The 16,923-nt window shown below is 42.0% G+C and overlaps 2 protein-coding genes across 3 annotated transcripts; one reads left to right on the top strand and one right to left on the bottom strand.

Moving 5' to 3' along the window:
- Positions 1–870: 870 nt before the first annotated feature.
- LOC119739410 (protein LSM14 homolog A-like) lies at positions 871–12,699 on the top strand. Of its 2 annotated transcripts, none has more exons than XM_038214356.1 (8): positions 871–1,123; positions 3,651–3,814; positions 4,794–4,974; positions 5,313–5,714; positions 6,657–6,803; positions 7,674–7,821; positions 9,085–9,334; positions 10,132–12,699. In XM_038214356.1, the coding sequence occupies exons 1-8, from the start codon at positions 1,003–1,005 to the stop codon at positions 10,174–10,176; spliced, it is 1,458 nt and encodes a 485-aa protein (XP_038070284.1). In that variant the 5' UTR covers positions 871–1,002; the 3' UTR covers positions 10,177–12,699. The 2 variants fall into 2 exon arrangements, with proteins under 2 accessions (XP_038070284.1, XP_038070283.1); XM_038214355.1 differs by having other exon boundaries at positions 3,651–3,817.
- Positions 12,700–14,094: 1,395 nt separating this feature from the next.
- LOC119739409 (exosome complex component RRP41-like) lies at positions 14,095–16,845 on the bottom strand. Its single transcript, XM_038214354.1, has 3 exons — positions 16,625–16,845; positions 15,889–16,095; positions 14,095–15,341 (listed from the first exon to the last, which is right to left on the bottom strand). The coding sequence occupies exons 1-3, from the start codon at positions 16,793–16,795 to the stop codon at positions 14,979–14,981; spliced, it is 741 nt and encodes a 246-aa protein (XP_038070282.1). The 5' UTR covers positions 16,796–16,845; the 3' UTR covers positions 14,095–14,978.
- Positions 16,846–16,923: the final 78 nt, after the last annotated feature.

Raw genomic sequence — 16,923 nt, 5'->3', positions numbered from 1 at the left:
TATTCAGAGCGATTCTCGAGTTCAGACGAATTTTTGAATGACCGATTTTCAGAAGTGAATGATCATTTTAGGAAATTGGCTGGGAAAACCTATAATTTTTGGAAGTACGCGTAATTACCATTGGGGTCTATGGGCGTCGGGGGGGGGGGGGGACAGATATCATTTGACATTAGAGGGCGCTCTTGATCTCACAAAGCCTTGGAGGGTTCGGCTCAGTCCACATCCGCGCAGCCCCCTTAGCCGGTATTTAACGTACTTGTTTAAAACCGGCCAAGCACATATTTATTACCTTACTAATTTATTTTAAAGCTTGAAAAACAACAAAGTAAAGAGGAACATTACGAATAGCAGACAGAATATTAAATGTAACAGTATCCCGATATTATGTACCACAATATCGATAATTATAAAGACATTGATAAAACTGGTACTTTTTAACCAATGCATACTTCCTTTCTCTTTCATAATAAATTTGTTTTTGTTTTGTTTCATATTGACCCCCCCCCCCGCACCAAATATGCCGTCCATTCAGCTCTATGATAACTCGGCAGAAGAGTTGATTTGAGAAAAATCTTAGGCCAAAAGAGGGCACATGGAAATGTGTTAAGAAGATGAAAAAGTAAATGTCCTTTTTTATTCATTTTCCTTTTAAAACATAAAACAAACCTATAACAAACACAAAAGCAAACAACCCAACAAAAACAAAAGTCAAAGAGTGGCCCGTTACCCCCCCCCCCCCCCCCCCCCCACCCCACCATCCCCACCGCCCCTAAAAAAAACACCCCAAAACAAAAACAACGTACATGGTATCACTGGTTCCAAATTTATAATGCATGATAATGTCGTTGCCTTGGACGTGCATACCAGTACTCATATCTCCCACAATGCCCAGCGTTGACTGCGCCATTTTCGATGCGGATTTGACAGAGTGAAGTTGAAGAAGTGGCACCTGAAAATCCACCATCATCTTCAACTTAGCGCCTTTGAAGAACAAGCACCATCATGTCGGAAAGTGGGCCGTATTTAGGGAGTAAAATTAGCCTCATTTCGCAAGCTAGAATTCGATATGAGGGTCTTTTGCATTCCATTAATCCTGAGGAATCCACGGTGACTTTAGCAGAAGGTGAGAAAATGCATTGTCAGGGTGATTGTTGTATTTGTTGGCTGAATTGAGTTCTTTCAAGTTTTTCAACAAATCATTCATTCAAATGGTTTTGTTAGATAAAAAGCTGTGTTACAATCCATGTTGTGCAACATTTTAGTTAGGCCCATGACGGGCTTTACACAATGTTCTCAGTGTGTATAAAATTCGCGACTTTCACAACAAAACACAACACTCACATGACTCAGGCTTTTGACAGCGACTTGGGAAAGACTTAGTCAGTACAGTAGTGTTACTTTAGTCCGAGGCCAGACTGTTTCTCGGCCGCCCTAATTATAGTCAAAAGGCCATTGGGGTCATGGAACCAGACAAGAGCTTTAATCATCTACTGAGCGTGTGTCAACTTTGGCAAAGCGCACCGCGGCTGTTGCCTGTCATTCCAAAATCTTTGAAGCCCTCTGATTAGTTTAAGCGCGCCCTCTTGTGTGCGCTCTTCATCCGCAGCCGCATATTGCATGCGGGTACTTCACAGAGCGCCAAAGATTTTGGAATGACAGGCAACAGCCGCGGTGTGCTTTGCCAAAGTTGAAAAAAAGTGGCATCAGGTTGCAACTTTTTTCCAATTTTTTGTTCTGATTGATTGGGGTATTTTAGCCCGACTGCGTCTGGCCGTACAGTACTATCGCAAGCTCTGTAGTACGGCCAGACGCCCGATGCTTCCAAAAAGACTGAATTTTTTTGGCCGCCGATGTAGCGATTTTGCTACATCTTTCGATCGCGATTATCTTTTCATCCAGGACACAAATTTCCAAAGTTAAGGTTCGTAGTCGTAGAGCAACTCATACCTTTTCGAAAAAAACATTCTTTGGTCTCAATATTTTCATCCATCTGGCCACAAGACGAATTTCAGTCATCAGATTCCACAAATATCGTCCCCCATGCGATTTCAAAATGGCGGCCGCGCTGTAATGTATGCATTATGCGAGTGCGCTTGGGCAAGATAATGAATATGCATTATTTAGTTCATGACCTCGTGTTTGTATGGCCAGCCGCGCTGAGTGTCCGACATACGTCATAAACTATGATGCATATTCATTATCTTACCCAAGCGCGCTCGCCTAATGCATACATTACAGCGCGGCCGCCATTTTGAAATCGCATGGGGGATCGCATGGGGGACGATATTTGTGGAATCTGATGACTGAAATTCGTCTTGTGGCCAGATGGATGAAAATATTGAGACCAAAGAACGTTTTTTTCGAAAAGGTATGAGTTGCTCTACGACTACGAACCTTAACTTTGGAAATTTGTGTCCTGGATGAAAAGATAATCGCGATCGAAAGATGTAGCAAAATCGCTACATCGGCGGCCAAAAAAATTCAGTCTTTTTGGAAGCATCGGGCGTCTGGCCGTACTACAGAGCTTGCGATAGTACTGTACGGCCAGACGCAGTCGGGCTAGGGGTATTTATGCGAATTTCAGCCAGCCTATTTCCATTTGTGAAACGAAAGCTTCAAAAAATTGCCACAAAAAGTAATAAAAACTTGCCTCGATTTTGTAAAAATATTTAATGTTGATAAATATTATTTTTAATACCGAATAAGGACCATATTCAAGAAATAGCAGATGATTTTGGAGGATTGAGGCTGCATCTTATGAAAATGCCTAGGGAGTTGGAGTTTAAACATTTAAAAATGTTCCATGCTTTACTGGACAACTGAGAGCGCTGTTGCTGTGATGTCATTTCAGGAAGACACTGTTCAGTTTAGGACTTTTCTGTTCAACTTGTGAACCCCAAAATGTGCTCATTGAAAATATTCGTGGGAAAATTTTGCTCATTGGCAAACACATATTATATTGCATGGCTCTACGCATAATGTGCTCAACATGTGATGTCATAAAATGTGGTCTTTACTGAGCTCCACTTCCACCCGTGGAAGTGTTGCATACAAGGGAATTCCCCCGATGAGAAATGGCTTCATCTGTCTCGTTTACAGCTACTCGACATGTTTGTTTGTGCCTGGGGCTTTTTTACTAGAAAGTATCCTGAATCCACCCAAATCCACCAATTTTGTCATGCAAAAAAATGCTGGTATCCTGAGTCCATCAGAATCCCCCAGTGTAGATACTGGAGGTATCCTGAATCCGCCAAAGACCACCAGCAATAGTCTTGATGGATTCTGGCGGATTCAGGATAACATGGTGGCATAAAAAATTGATATCCTGAATCCATCAAAGTCCCCCAACAGCTCAAAATAGAGGTATCCTAAATCCATCAAAATCCAGCAGTTCCGCTAGGCTTCCAGTCCTGAATTCATCAAAATCCCCCAGTTTGTTCAATATGGAGGTATCCTGAATCCACCGAAATCCCCCGAAACGGGGGGGGGGGGTGGATTTTGATGGATTCAGTCACATGTAGGTTAGGGTTAAATCAAGTTTTTCCCCCAGACATTTAAATAATCGGGAATCCAATACATGCATTACTTGGACATTTTTTTAGAATCAAACAAACTTTTTTTTGTCTCTTTACGTTTTTTGCACTTTTCAGTGAGATCCTTTGGTACAGAGGGTCGAGATGCACTCAGACATGTGCCTCCAGGAGATGAAATCTACAGCCTTATCATATTCAAGGCGGGGGACATCAAAGACCTCCATGTCTGTGAACTGCCCAAACAATGTAGCCACATTGCCCAGGACCCCGCTGTACTACAGGTAGTAAGTTGAAGTTCTTTGTCGTTCACATTTTGAGCTGCACAATGTCTCTGGGATGCCTACATCAGAGCCTGTGGCACGTGCTGACAGAAAACATCATGCCCATATTATGAATTCCACACAGTGGTGATGGTGTGTGTTATTTATTTTGTTGTTGGCCAAGCATGGCAAAGTACAGTACATGTATCGGGTCCACTTTAGCCATTAGGGTCTAGTTCCATTATGTGAAGCGGGGTCTAGTTGATTGTCCACATGTTTCATATGCAAAGAAAGAAGTGAGTGAATTGCTAGGAACCATCCTCAATCCTTCAAAATCCTCCAAAACTTTGCACTCATGTTCAAATGAAGGATACCCACTGCCTCAATCCTTCAAAATCCTCAGACAGTCCTGCCTCGCAAAATGCATTCATCCTCAATCCTCCAAATCCTCCTCTTCAAACACTATTCATCCTCCATCCACCAAAATCAACTGGTACTGAATGTCCGTGTGCCCTCAATCCTCCACAGCCCTCCAAAATTGTGTGTTGCATTCTTCCTCAATCCTCAAAAAAACTCCAAAACTGCCTGGAGGACTTTTGAGGATTAAGGAGGGTTAGGGTTAACCTTCCAAGTCTTTAACCCTTCAAAACCCTTCTAAGTTTTCCATCACTAAAACCAAGAATCAGAATGGTACTGTGTGGACCCTCCAAAACACTGAAGGGCTTTGAAGGGTTATACATGGATGTACTACACATTTTGATGTTTGACATTGGGAGACGTTTGAGACGTGTGGTGGCAGCAAACACAACGGTCCTTTACAATTGTTTATGTCATTTTGAGCATGCGCTCATCAGCATTAACGTGATGTAAACAATTGAAAAATCCAGTAGGATCCTAGTTCTGTGACCTTAAAAAATCCAGGTTGTCTCGTGTACTACATGTAATATCCTACAGAGGCTTCAGTGTCATAACTGTTATCCCCTCTGTGTGGTGTTTGTAGCATTCAGGGTCCGTCCGAAGCTCTTCCTCTGGGTTCCAACAACAAGGGCCTCCATTCAGCGGCACCCAGGGACAGTACGGCAACTACAGCGGCATGTCTTACAATCAGTTTGGCCATGTTGGCAGTGGGGTGATGCCTGGTCAGATGTGGGGACAGGCAAGTCACCCACCACCAGGCTTAGGTAGGCTCACACTCCTTTGGCATTACTTTAAATTTCAAAAATAAAATGAAACAAAAAAGTGAATCAATACTGTATAAACACCAAACCTTTTTTGAACTTCTCACATTTGCTTACATGTAAATCAGACACCATGCAATAACACAGTGTCACAAGTTTAGAACACTTCGAGCTTGGCTCTGAAATGCTTTTTCATATTAAAAAAAAATCTGAGTTTGAATTATGATAAAGATTGTGCGAAAAGGTTCAATTTAAATGTGCATGTTGTATCCTCAGTCATACCAAAACATGTCAGAAACCTGTTTATAATATTTATTTTATTTTAAATATTTGCCCTAAAGGTCGTGCCACACCGCCACCCATGACCCGCCGCTCCCCAACAATGGAACAAGGTGTGCAGGCCTCAGGCCCTGTCAGCCCCCAGAAGGACTCCAAGGCCCCGGCCAAGCCCCCTGCCCCCGCCGCCGAGAAATCCCAGACCCAGAGGCCCAACAAGGAGGACCAGGGACTGCCCCAGCGAACGCAACAGCCGCGCCGCCGGGGCTCCCGGGAGGAGAAGGCTGGCCAGCGCAAGGAGGTCCCGAGACAGGAGAACAAGGAGAGGAAGACGGCGCCGGACAGCAACAGGGACGGCAGAGGGGAACACCCAGAGAGAGGGGAGCGACAGGAGCGAGGAGACAGAGGCGATAGAGACAAGGGAGGACGAGGCTCACAACAGGGTTCCAGACAACAGAACTGGCAAGGTAGATTGGTGCTGACTGAAAACCCATTGTCACACACACAAACGTCTGCTTTGATTTGAATCACAAGACCTCATATAGTCCTTCTGATTTGAAAATCACAGGTGTGTGGAAAAAGGCACACCTGGATTTTTGTAGACGTGTGATTTTTCCAGCGTGTGATTCTGTGGTCCAAGCGGGGACTTAACAATCAGGGTTTTTTAATCATATTCATCTTGTTTTACAGTAAAGCCATTTTCTCTTCACCAACGTACTTTTTTTTCACAAATTATGTATAATGAAGTTTAATTATGCCGTAAATCTATGGCAAGGTGTGCCGTACAGAGGGATTCAGGCGTGTGACTATTCGCACTTCTCGGGAAGCTTTTAGGCGTGCGATGGCGTGGGGGTGCAATCGCACGTCTCAAGTCAGAAGGACTGCTCATACTGCATTATTTGAAGGAATGTTTCCCATTGATAGACTATAGAGGAGTGGCATGCTCTTCAAATAGAACTGTAACCATAATCCCCTAAATATCTTGAATCATAACCCTGCTCATTGCAACAATACTCGACACAGTGTCAAATTGAAAACCCTGTTCACTGTAAAGATCTATGGTTAACTAGCCCAAGGCCAAAGAATCTCAGAATCTTAGCCTGCCAGCTATCACTGGACCCAAAAGTTACATTGTTCAGTGTCTTAGAATTGGCAGTTATGTTGCTCCTTTTAACTCTCATAACTAATACACAGGCTATTCACCAACACTCAGATCATATTTCATGTAGGCACTGCTACTAGTCAAATTCCATCAACAGACGAAAGGTCAATCCTGCTTCATGTTTACAGGAGAACTCAACTGTTGGAAACAGAAACTCGATTGATTTTGACTGCTTGGATAGCTTTCTGGATTTTGCCAGGATTCATATAATTGTACAGAGACTTTGTCGTCCTTTTTTTTCCTCTAGGATTTCAAAACAGACGGGGTAGAGGTCGCGGCCCCCGCTCACCTGTAGTCAAGGAGAAAGTGGGCAACGACTTTGACTTCACGGCAGCTCAGTTCGACAAGAACACCTTGGTGGAAGAGTTCAAAGAGAAGTTAAAGATCGATGGATGTAAGTACACATCCGAGTCTTTGGTTTACTGTAATCTTTCTACATTTTATTATATTGCTTCTGGCCTGTTTAAACCAAACTTTGCCGCCGTCTCAAATGAGCAAGGCAGAAAAAAGCAGCTTCTCCAACTGATCGCGCAAAGTGTTTTTAAGCCATATGTGGTACAGGATTGGTTTCACCAAGGAGAGGGTTGTAAAAAAAATTAAAAATTTGTTCCTCATGTTCTACTCCTCCCCACCCACAAAAGAGCTTGTATTAGTAAGTTGGGAAAGGTAAGATTTTAACCAATTCAGCTGTCACCCTAAAGTTTGCTTTAGACAAGAATTAGAGTAGATGGAATAAAGCAGAGCCATTTCAGGACTGAATTAGTAATTGCCTAACCCTGCCCAATCCAATATGATCCAACTAATTTACATTCCTGCTGGGTCCTGTTGGATTGAGCAGTAAACCCCTTGTATCTAGTCCTGTTGAAACCTGTTGGAATCAGCAGGCAACTGAAAACATTCAGAGTGGGATTCTGTTGGGTACTGATTAATAACGCCATGTTGGACTCTGTTGGATCCAGCAGCAAACAGAAAAATAAGGCACAGTTGGATTCTGTTGATTGAGCATGCCAGTCATTTTATATGTTCAGGTAACCAACAACTTGGCAAGTTGGATTGTGTGGGACTGTGTTGGATTGAGCAGGAAACTGCCGTCAGACTCTGTTGGATTTTGCAGGGTTGTTCTGGGGAACTATTTGGGGGATTAGGCTTAACGTTCAAAATGGTCTTGTTCTTTGCGGTATACATGTGCTTGTGCCAATAAGTGTTGTTATAGCGGACTTTTCACAACTCACCGATGCATTTCTTTGTATCTGACACCATGTAGCTACGGTAAACGGAGATGTCGTGAAAGGGACCGAGGATTCCGGCAATGAAACACAGCCAAGTGACGCCCCTGAAGAGGAGGAAGCCGTCTACTATGATTCAAACAAGTCCTTCTTTGACAACATTTCATGTGACTCGGTCAACAGGGGGTGAGTTGACCACTATTTTACTGCCAAGGTTGGTTTGGAAGTAGACTTTGTGGCTTAATCTTGACCTGCGTCTGGATCGTATACACGGTGTGGTTCCCGTCATTAGCTCTAACCATCCATGGATGTAATAGACTCAAGACTTAGCAACATCACGCGTCCCAACTGGCTCTCATAGGAAAGCACACATGTAAACAAAGAGTGATGTCTTTAGGTCTAAGGCCTATTCCTCCTGCAATAACCTAATTCCGTGGGGGCGTTTTATAATTGTAAATACCGTATTAGCACCATGCATGTGTGTAAACTTTTCCTTTATAACTCAAAATTCAGGTAAAAACATCAAGAGTCCACTTCTCCGAACAGTTGTCTAAATGTGAAGCCTGCCCTGTGTAACAAGATCCATGAGGTCAAATGTCCGAATGCCAAACGCTTTCAAAGTCAGTGGCAGGATCCACAGAATCCAACAGTTGCATTGTTCAGTGGGATTAGTTCCTATTGTCTCAGAATTGTCATTTTATGTTTAGATTATGACCGTGCAATGCAATAAGGTCTCACAAACTTTTTAACACCTGTTACACTAGTTGAATCTGTCAGGGTAAGCCTCAATGCAGAACTCTAGTTCATTGAAAAATGTGCTTAAACTTTGCTAGATTATTTGACAGTATTGTCCATTATTAACCCTAACAACCCTGAGCCCATCAAGCTCCAACAGCGGGTTTTGCTTGATTTTGGCAGGGTTGGTACCGAACACTGGCCAGTTGGTGTTGGACTTTGATTGACTGGGTACCAAAGGCCCAGGGAGACCCTGTTGAATTTTGTGAGGTTCGGGGCAGAAGGGCATGAGATTTGTGAACACGTTGGAGTTCACTGGCATTTCTTCGTGGGTATGCTCACCCACGGTCCTCAGCACAGCTTGTGGTCAAATGTCCATGTACATATTGCTTTATTTTGTTAGGTTTGGTACCATCCCTATCCAATCACTCGACAATGCATAGGCCCATCCATACCAAGTCAATCATACTCCAACAGTTGGAGTTTGGCAGGTTTAGTACTGTTCCCCGTACAAGGCCTGTTGGAGTTTGGCAGTTTTAGTACCAGTGCTTACAGACCTGTATGCAGCTGTTGAAATTTGTTAGGTTTGGTATACTTTCTAGTGCAAGAGCCTAGGGGGTTAGGGTTAATAACAGTGCTTAGGGGAGGAATGAAGGGTTGTATGCAGCCTGTCATTTTCGGTGATTTCCATTTATTGAAATTTTTTTTTTTCAGGCAACGCCCCAACTGGAAGGAAGAACGTAAGATGAACTGCGAGACATTTGGCATTGCGTACGCCCGCAACCGTGGCCGTGGGGGTTATCGCGGTGGTTACTACCGCGGTGGTTACCGGGGCAGCAACTACCAGGGAGGGCGTGGCCAGGGGAGAGGCGGCGGGCGCTCCTATCGGAGCAACCGTAGTCGGGGTGGATGGAAATCACAAGGCTGGAACGATTACCCCCTCGATAGCCAGCAAAAAGCTGAGGTAATGATGTAAAACCCATTTCACATCTTTTCCACAACACCGCCATACCAACCAAACTGTACCTAAGATCTGAAGTCAGTCCGACTTTTGAAAAAAAGCAGGACTTGATATGTTGAACAATCAACTATTACAGTGGTTTAAATGAAGAAAAGTTCTGCTGTCTGAAACCAAAGTCATTTGGATTCACCTGAGTCTCTCCACATGCTTTTTTTTTCTTCAGAGGGAATTTGGAACACCTATCTCAAGAGGGTGTATTCCTCTAAGTACATTTTAGTTTACACAAATATTTTGCTTCAAAACTATCAATGACTAGTGCTTAGACGTTATACAGGAGCACAGCCTTGCACTTTAATTACTTGGAGACCTGGTTTATTACCTAGAGCCTGCACCATCAGTAGCCTCATGGCTAATATCCTCCGTATGCAGACTTAATGGACAAATTGTGACCGACTTTTGAATGCTAAACACGACCATTTTGACACTCTATAACTCTTCAATTGACCTATCGCCGTTTGAAGGTTGGCCACGCCTTTTAGACAACCCTATGCACGCTAAGTTTTGTTTGTCTCAGATGTTGCGCGTTCCGCGTCCATTTTGTATTTCATGTAATTGGACAATATTTCACAAGCTGCGTTGACGCGATTCTAACACGATTCTACCGGGGTGGGTTAATTCACCAAGCCCTTCAAAACTGAAGAAGATCAACTATTTTAACTGCGAAAGTCATCCACATTGCAAATGTCTGTTTTGTATTCATTCCTTGAGACAATATTTAAAAAGTCACATTTTAATTTCAGACTGTAACAGTGAAGACGGAGAAAACCGCCGAGGCCACAGCATAGAGATATCCAGCCAAGTAAACGTAGCGAGTAAATACCAAAGGACATGATGGAGGCACACCACCAGCCCAGGAATGTGAGCCTTTAATCCTAATGTGTGACATTTTGGGTTTTTTTCTTTCTTCTTTTCTTTGTTTTGTTGATGTATTTATTGCCAGGCCTCGAACGTAAGGCGGGCCGTGTTATGTACAAAATACCTGGTGCTGTACAGTTGAGACTAGGCGAGGCAGTGTGAGTGTACCATCTATGCTGTGTAGTTGGCCGGTATAAAAACTCAGAGAAATTGGGACGGTGATTTTTGATGCCTTATGGTAGTGTTCTTTCTTATATGGAAGTAAATGAATTACTTTGTACGGAATAGAAGAAAAGGTTGATAAAGAAAAGTATCGTATACTTAATTTTATAAAATGTTTAATGGAAAAATAGAAAAGCTGAAATAGATGTTCATCGCAGCAGCAGAACCACTAATTTCTTGATTGGCGCTTATCATTTCTACATGAATTTCTACATGAAGCAGCAATAAGTTAATTTGCAATTTATTGGCCATTCAGAAAGTTGAATCAAGGTAGATGCCTGTACACTCAAGTCTGACGAGCTGGTCGCTACATTGTTGATACCCGTTGATCTCTGCTTTATTGCATACCTCGGTTGATGCAGTCAAATAAAACTTGCCACTTGAATTTGATCAGTTTTACATCAGGATTGGCTAGTAGCTACATGTAGTTTGTGGACACTGTTCAACTAGTAGAACTGTCAAGTAAAATTCTTCTCACGTGGGAGCCGTTCTTCCGATATTATAGTGAGTTGTGCATCTTTTCAGTGAAAAAGAGTGGTGTGTCACAGTGGCACTCGAGCATGCACTAAGAGCGGTGTTCACCACCAAGTGTTGTATCGAATACAAGAAACAGTCATTTTAGAGACCTGGTCTTCAGCGTTTGACATTTCAGAATCTGTTTCATGCTGTTAGGCTGCAGGTTTCTAGGGAGAACGGTCTAGAAGGGTTGTGCTGTATATCCAATACTCTTTACAAATATTGTAACAATTATACTTATGATAACTTGCTCAGATTTTGCCAACTATTGGTTTTCTAAGTTGTTTCTCAATTCTGCTTCCAATGTTAACTTTGGAATCGAGGGTAATTTAAAAATAGCTGATCATTAATAAACAAAAATTGCTTCAGAAAACTTCTTGTAAAGAAAAAGGACAGTGAAGCAAAACTGATATCAGATATGAGGAATTGAAAGAAGGTTTAGGCATTAAAAAGATACTTTTATCCAAGATGTCGAACAAAAAAAAAAGCCTTATCCAGTGAATTAACTTTGACCTCATAAACCAGAATAAGCTGTGTGTATTTCTTTCATTTACATTCATGTATATTATAAACTCCTTTGGTTATATTTGGCTGTGCCAAATAAATATAAGTTTCGGTACTGTATACATGTAATATAAAGGTATAGAAGTTTACGCGAGAGAAGTCATGGTTCCTAAAAGTTGAGTCAGCCCTGTTGAGCTTTTTTTGTTTATTATTTCAGTGGGCTTTAGAAATTTGACCTGCTACACCAAAAATAGAAAATGTCTGGAAAAAGAACTTGAAAATTGTGTAAATTGAAAAAAAATATGGAAAGTTAAAACGTTGCTGTGTGTGCGCCCTGATGTTATTGGCCAGATGATAGCCGTTAAATTATATTTTCATTGTTTTGGTTTTTGTTTCGATCCTAAAGTTATGTTTGTGGATCAGTAAAAATTTTGAGAGGAAAATTTTTTTTTTCTTTTTGTATTTATGTGACTTGAATAATTGAACGTTTCAATATACCTCAGTGGTTGTTTTGTTCTGTGTCCTCCAAAATTGAAATGAAAACTATGAATTTTGCTTTAAGATGAACACATTAGAAAGTTATCTTGGTGCCTGAAGTCGTTTTCTCACGTGAGAAAAGCGAATAATTTGAGGAGAAATGTGAGGTTTGGTGTTACAATAGGGTTTCACCATAAATACAAAAGCGACCTCACTCTTTGTGGGGGAGTGCACATCATTGTGCCGTATGTTATGTTGGGTGTACTTGTACATAATTTAATATTTTCTTATTGGCCAACAAAAGAAATTGATGAAATGTGAGTATAATTGTTCAAAGAAATTGAGGAAAATTAGTAACACTGAACGGTATGACTGGGTCAAATGTTGATTTGAAATACTGTCTGTGTATTCCAAGGATCTATCTTTTTTCCAGAAAATGCTTGGGTTTTGGCCTTTTTGCTTGTAAGTTTATTGCAGGTGGTTTCAAAGGTTTGATTAATAGATGATTTATGTGCCCTCCGCAGTAAAGAAGCTGCACGAGAAAAGTTATTTCATATTACTTGTAATTTAAATAATTTTTCATATTAAACATGAAATTGACTTTTGTCCCCCTTGAAACGGCATGCCGGCAAGTTGACGGTATCGGCTACGGTTTAAAAGAGTAACGCTTTTTCATCGTGTCTTGCAGATTTTTCTCAGGTATCTTGAAGACCGCTTGAAACTGTTGCTATGCATTACAGATCCTAGTTATTTGTTTTTGCATTGCTGCAGAAACTTTGTGGGATTATTGAAATTTTGATGTCCATGGATAGAGCCACATTTTTTTTCTCAAGGCATGTATAACTGTATAAATCAAGCAGAGCTAGTTTTATAATTCATTGACATTGACCTGTCGGCATGTATGTATAAACAGGGATGTACGAAGGTCCTCCATACTTAATTGTCAGGCAAAACATGTGAAACATAGGCACCATTCATGTGTGTATCCATCAAACTTCCTGCAAGAATGTCAGATTCACACTTGCGTCCCTACATGCAGCATACAGCAGCATGCCGATGGTTTAAACATTTCATGTGTAAGCTAACTTCATCAGATTGGATTCATAATCTGTATGCACGATGTTTTGAGTAATTCAGTGAGGGTTTACAAAATATAATACGCTTTTAGTCCTCCTGCTTGTCTGAACAGTCACAGAGAGTAAAATCAATTCTCTTCCCTGCCATGCCTCTTACTTAAGCCCGGTTCATACTTCACACGAAAGCGAAAGCGAAGCGAAATTTGTGATGTCAACAATACATTCGAAGCGCGTCCACCATTGTTGACGACATGAATTTCGCTTCGCACATACGTTCGCGTGAACCGGGCTTAAGGGTAGTCACCAAGAGTCAGATCACATTTGAAGCAAGCACTGTGACTAGTCAAATTCAGTCAACAGACAAAAGCGGGCAAGTGGTGGGCACAGCTGGCTTATCAATCATCTACATTCAAAGCATAGATGTATTAAGGTACATAAACAGTCACAGCCAGTCAATCCTGCTCTATGCACCGGTAGGCTGGGAGCTCTTTAACTGTTAAAAAACAGTCACTTGATTGATTTTGACTGGAAGGACAACTTTGCACAGAAGGTATGTTTGCATAGGAGTGTTAATTAAAGCGGCGGCTTTCATGTGCTCACATTCAGTGCATATGTGTCCGCTGCATACAAGACCAATTCTGAGTTGTAAGCCTACACATGAGGGTACTCGACAGACATAAAATGAACTCAAAACATGCATGGCTGCATAATGCTTCCCGAGTAATTTAACAAGGATGTATGGACACGATGATTGTATAACTGCCTTTACTCAAAACCTTGTTGTTGAAGTGCATTTCCAATTGACCACATGTTTTTCTTGAACAGATAAGAATCAATGTTATTAAAAGTTCAATACAGTGAAGAGTAAAGCCTGAACAAACGAAAGATTTGCAGACACAGTGTTGCACTCGCCAACATTCTCAAGGTTTTGTAGGAAAAGATAAATATCAATATTAACAAAATCTCACGAGGACGTGGAAGTGTCCACAACTTGCAAGGGAGCCCGAACTGTCTTGCAGAAGAATTAATAATAGATGTATGAAAATTCACTGATTTGTCTTCAAAAGAAATTTATTGAAACTCTTTAATAAAAGTTAATTTAGAGAAAAAAATAAACAAGCATGTTGAAAAAAGAAACACCTCTGTTGTCTTGATGTTACTTATACTGTTTCGTGATTTTATTGTCTTTTATCAAACATACATGTAAGCAACTGTCATAAAGATCCTGATACCAAGTAAGCCTTCGGGAAAGGATTGGCTCCGCAAGCAATTGGGCTGGTTTGAACCGGTCTCTTTGCAGCAAAGCTTAAACAAAAAGGTATTTCTGGCTCTATTGTAGCCTTTTTCAGGCATGCAACTGGGAAGTCACACACAAAAAAGTGGAAATTCAAATCTTTCCAAGACTTTGTACAGTGTTTTTCCATTTTTAATGGCACACCTGGGAAGTAAAAAAAGAGGAAATCAGCTGATCCGAGGAAAAGTTGCATGCCTGCTTTTTGAGACATGTTGGGCACAAAAAGAGGGCACTAATTACCAATTCCAAATAGAACCTTCACTAGTCCACACCGCCCTTATCTTAAGGTGCTACTGGGTTTGTTTTTCCCCCCACAAAATCTTGCAAAAGAAGTGCAGGTCATGGTAGGTCATATACATCTTGTTCGAAAGGGAACATACGGAATAGCCGACCTACGTCAGCCGATAAACAGTAGATCCAATGAAATCTGAGAACGCGTTGACCCTGGGTCATCAGTTACACAAAAATCATCCAATGAGAGCTCAAAGCAATTAGCCACCAAACAGTGCCCTCCTACTGTGTCTGCCATTAGGCACAGTTTCTACAAAATTTTACACGTCTACAGATCACAAAGCTTGCAAGAAAGACCCCGCTTCATGGTCTTGTTGCTCGAGTAAAAACAATCAAGGTTTATCACTGTGTTTCAGCTCCTAGCCATGCTGTCTGTGACTTCACTGACATGGTCTCGGACCGCGCCGTCCAGCACGGTGTGGATGTCTTTGCAACCCTTTGTGGCCATGTCCAACACTTTGGACAAGTGGTCCGCGTGTAGGCGCGAGTTCAGCTGGAACAGCGCGATCTGTTCCGATTTTGGCAGGAGCGCCACGATCATGTCGGGGCCACCCAGCGACTCCTCCAGGTAGCTGATGTCCACCAGGGGCGTGTCGCTGACAAAGCCGGCCGAGCAGGCACACACGTAGTCCCTCATGGGGATACCTGCATCAATGATGGCCAGTGTGGCGGCGTTGACGCAGGCACAGTAGTTCCCGCCGTCTGCCTGCAAGACCTGCCAAAAAATTTGGAGCAAAATTATCCTTAAGACTCAAATCATGAAGATTCATGATCTAAGAGTGTTAAAGCTAAAAGCTCCCAACAGTTCGCAAATTCTGTTGCACTTAAATTTGTGCAGTATCAAAAGAATGTAGATTTTTGTTGAATTCAGGAAAGAAACTGCAGGAATCTTATTTGGGTCGTAATCAGACCTATAGGGGAGTTTGAACAACTGGGAATTTTATGCATCGGCTTATCTAACTCCCAGACCCAATTTCTGGGAAGTCACTGGTTCTTGGGTCTGGAGTGCTGAATGGGTTATCATGGCAACCAGTGAAAACTGGTGTGCAAATGCATGCATGTTTTACTGGCCAACGGCACATTTCAAGTCAAGTTTCAACATGTGTGATCGTACATACTGGTGTTGCAAAACCACCATGCAAATCCACCATGCAAAGTCTTCTAGAAACTTGCATGAATTTACCAAAACTCCAACACTCCAAATATGTGTACTTTTGTTAAGTACATGTATTTGGAGTCCTAAATTTAAAACCCAAACCGACCTGCACATAGATGTCAATCTGTGAGCGTGGGTACAGTTGTGTCATGATAGCTGCCTCGAAGGTCCTCTGTAGGTTCTGGGACATCTCTTGTGACTTCCGGTCACCCATGGGCCTCTTCTTGCGCTCGCCTGTGCTGAAGGTGGCCATGCTATACTGGCAGTTGATGGTCACACGGTCATGCTGGGCCCTAACTCGGCCACCTGAAGCCTGGTATTCAATGAAGACAAGTCAGATTGTTTATGAATACCAGAGTTGTAATGATTATAGGCTAATCAGAAAGTGCTGCCTTTTTCAGATCCAGATGTCTAATTTTCGTGAAATTTCATGTAGAAATTTTGATACGCGAACATGTGCAAACGAATCTGGAAATTTCACGAAAAATAGACATCTGAAAAAGGCAGCACTTTCTGTTTAGCCTAGTGAGTAGGCCTATGCTTCTATATTCTAAAGCAAAAATAAACTACAAACATTTGACAAGCTAAGCCTAAAAATGTGAAAATCAAAATTTGACAAAGTTCGACATCTTTTTACACATGGTGGAAGTGTGGCCTTTATTTACGGAGGTAGTCCAGTAAATTGGCCACATTTATGGGGCTAGAGTTACTCAAGTTGTGGTTCAGTCAATGCAATATATTATTAAGGTAATGGTTCACCAATAAATTTAAAGAGCGCCCTCACGTTTGTGTCGGAAATAGGTATTCAATGTGGCAAACCAACGCGACGGCACGTGTTTTACCTCATGCGGTCCGTAAACCGTTGCAAGTGCCCTTGTGTTTCCTTGCTCAATGTAGGCTGATCCATCCGCTTGCCTGAATACACCCATTCGACACTGGATCTTCCGAAGCTCGTGCGGCCTTCGTCCATCAACGCGAAATCCTTGATCGGAAAGGAGTTCGATTCCTGCCATTTTTTGGCTGTTGCCTGCGCCAAATTATTTCTCGCAGCATATATAGTCTGGTCCCCGTCCTTGTTTGTCGTTGAAAAATGTGTTAATGAAAAGGACAATGACTAAACTGGTACTTGGACTGTCCATGG

This window comes from Patiria miniata, unplaced genomic scaffold (genome assembly GCF_015706575.1).
Source record: "Patiria miniata isolate m_02_andy unplaced genomic scaffold, ASM1570657v1 HiC_scaffold_30, whole genome shotgun sequence".
In the NCBI taxonomy this organism is placed as follows: Eukaryota; Metazoa; Echinodermata; class Asteroidea; order Valvatida; family Asterinidae; genus Patiria; species Patiria miniata.
The sequence above is the reverse complement of the archived record's forward strand: the minus strand, read 5'-3'. Positions and strand labels throughout refer to the sequence as shown.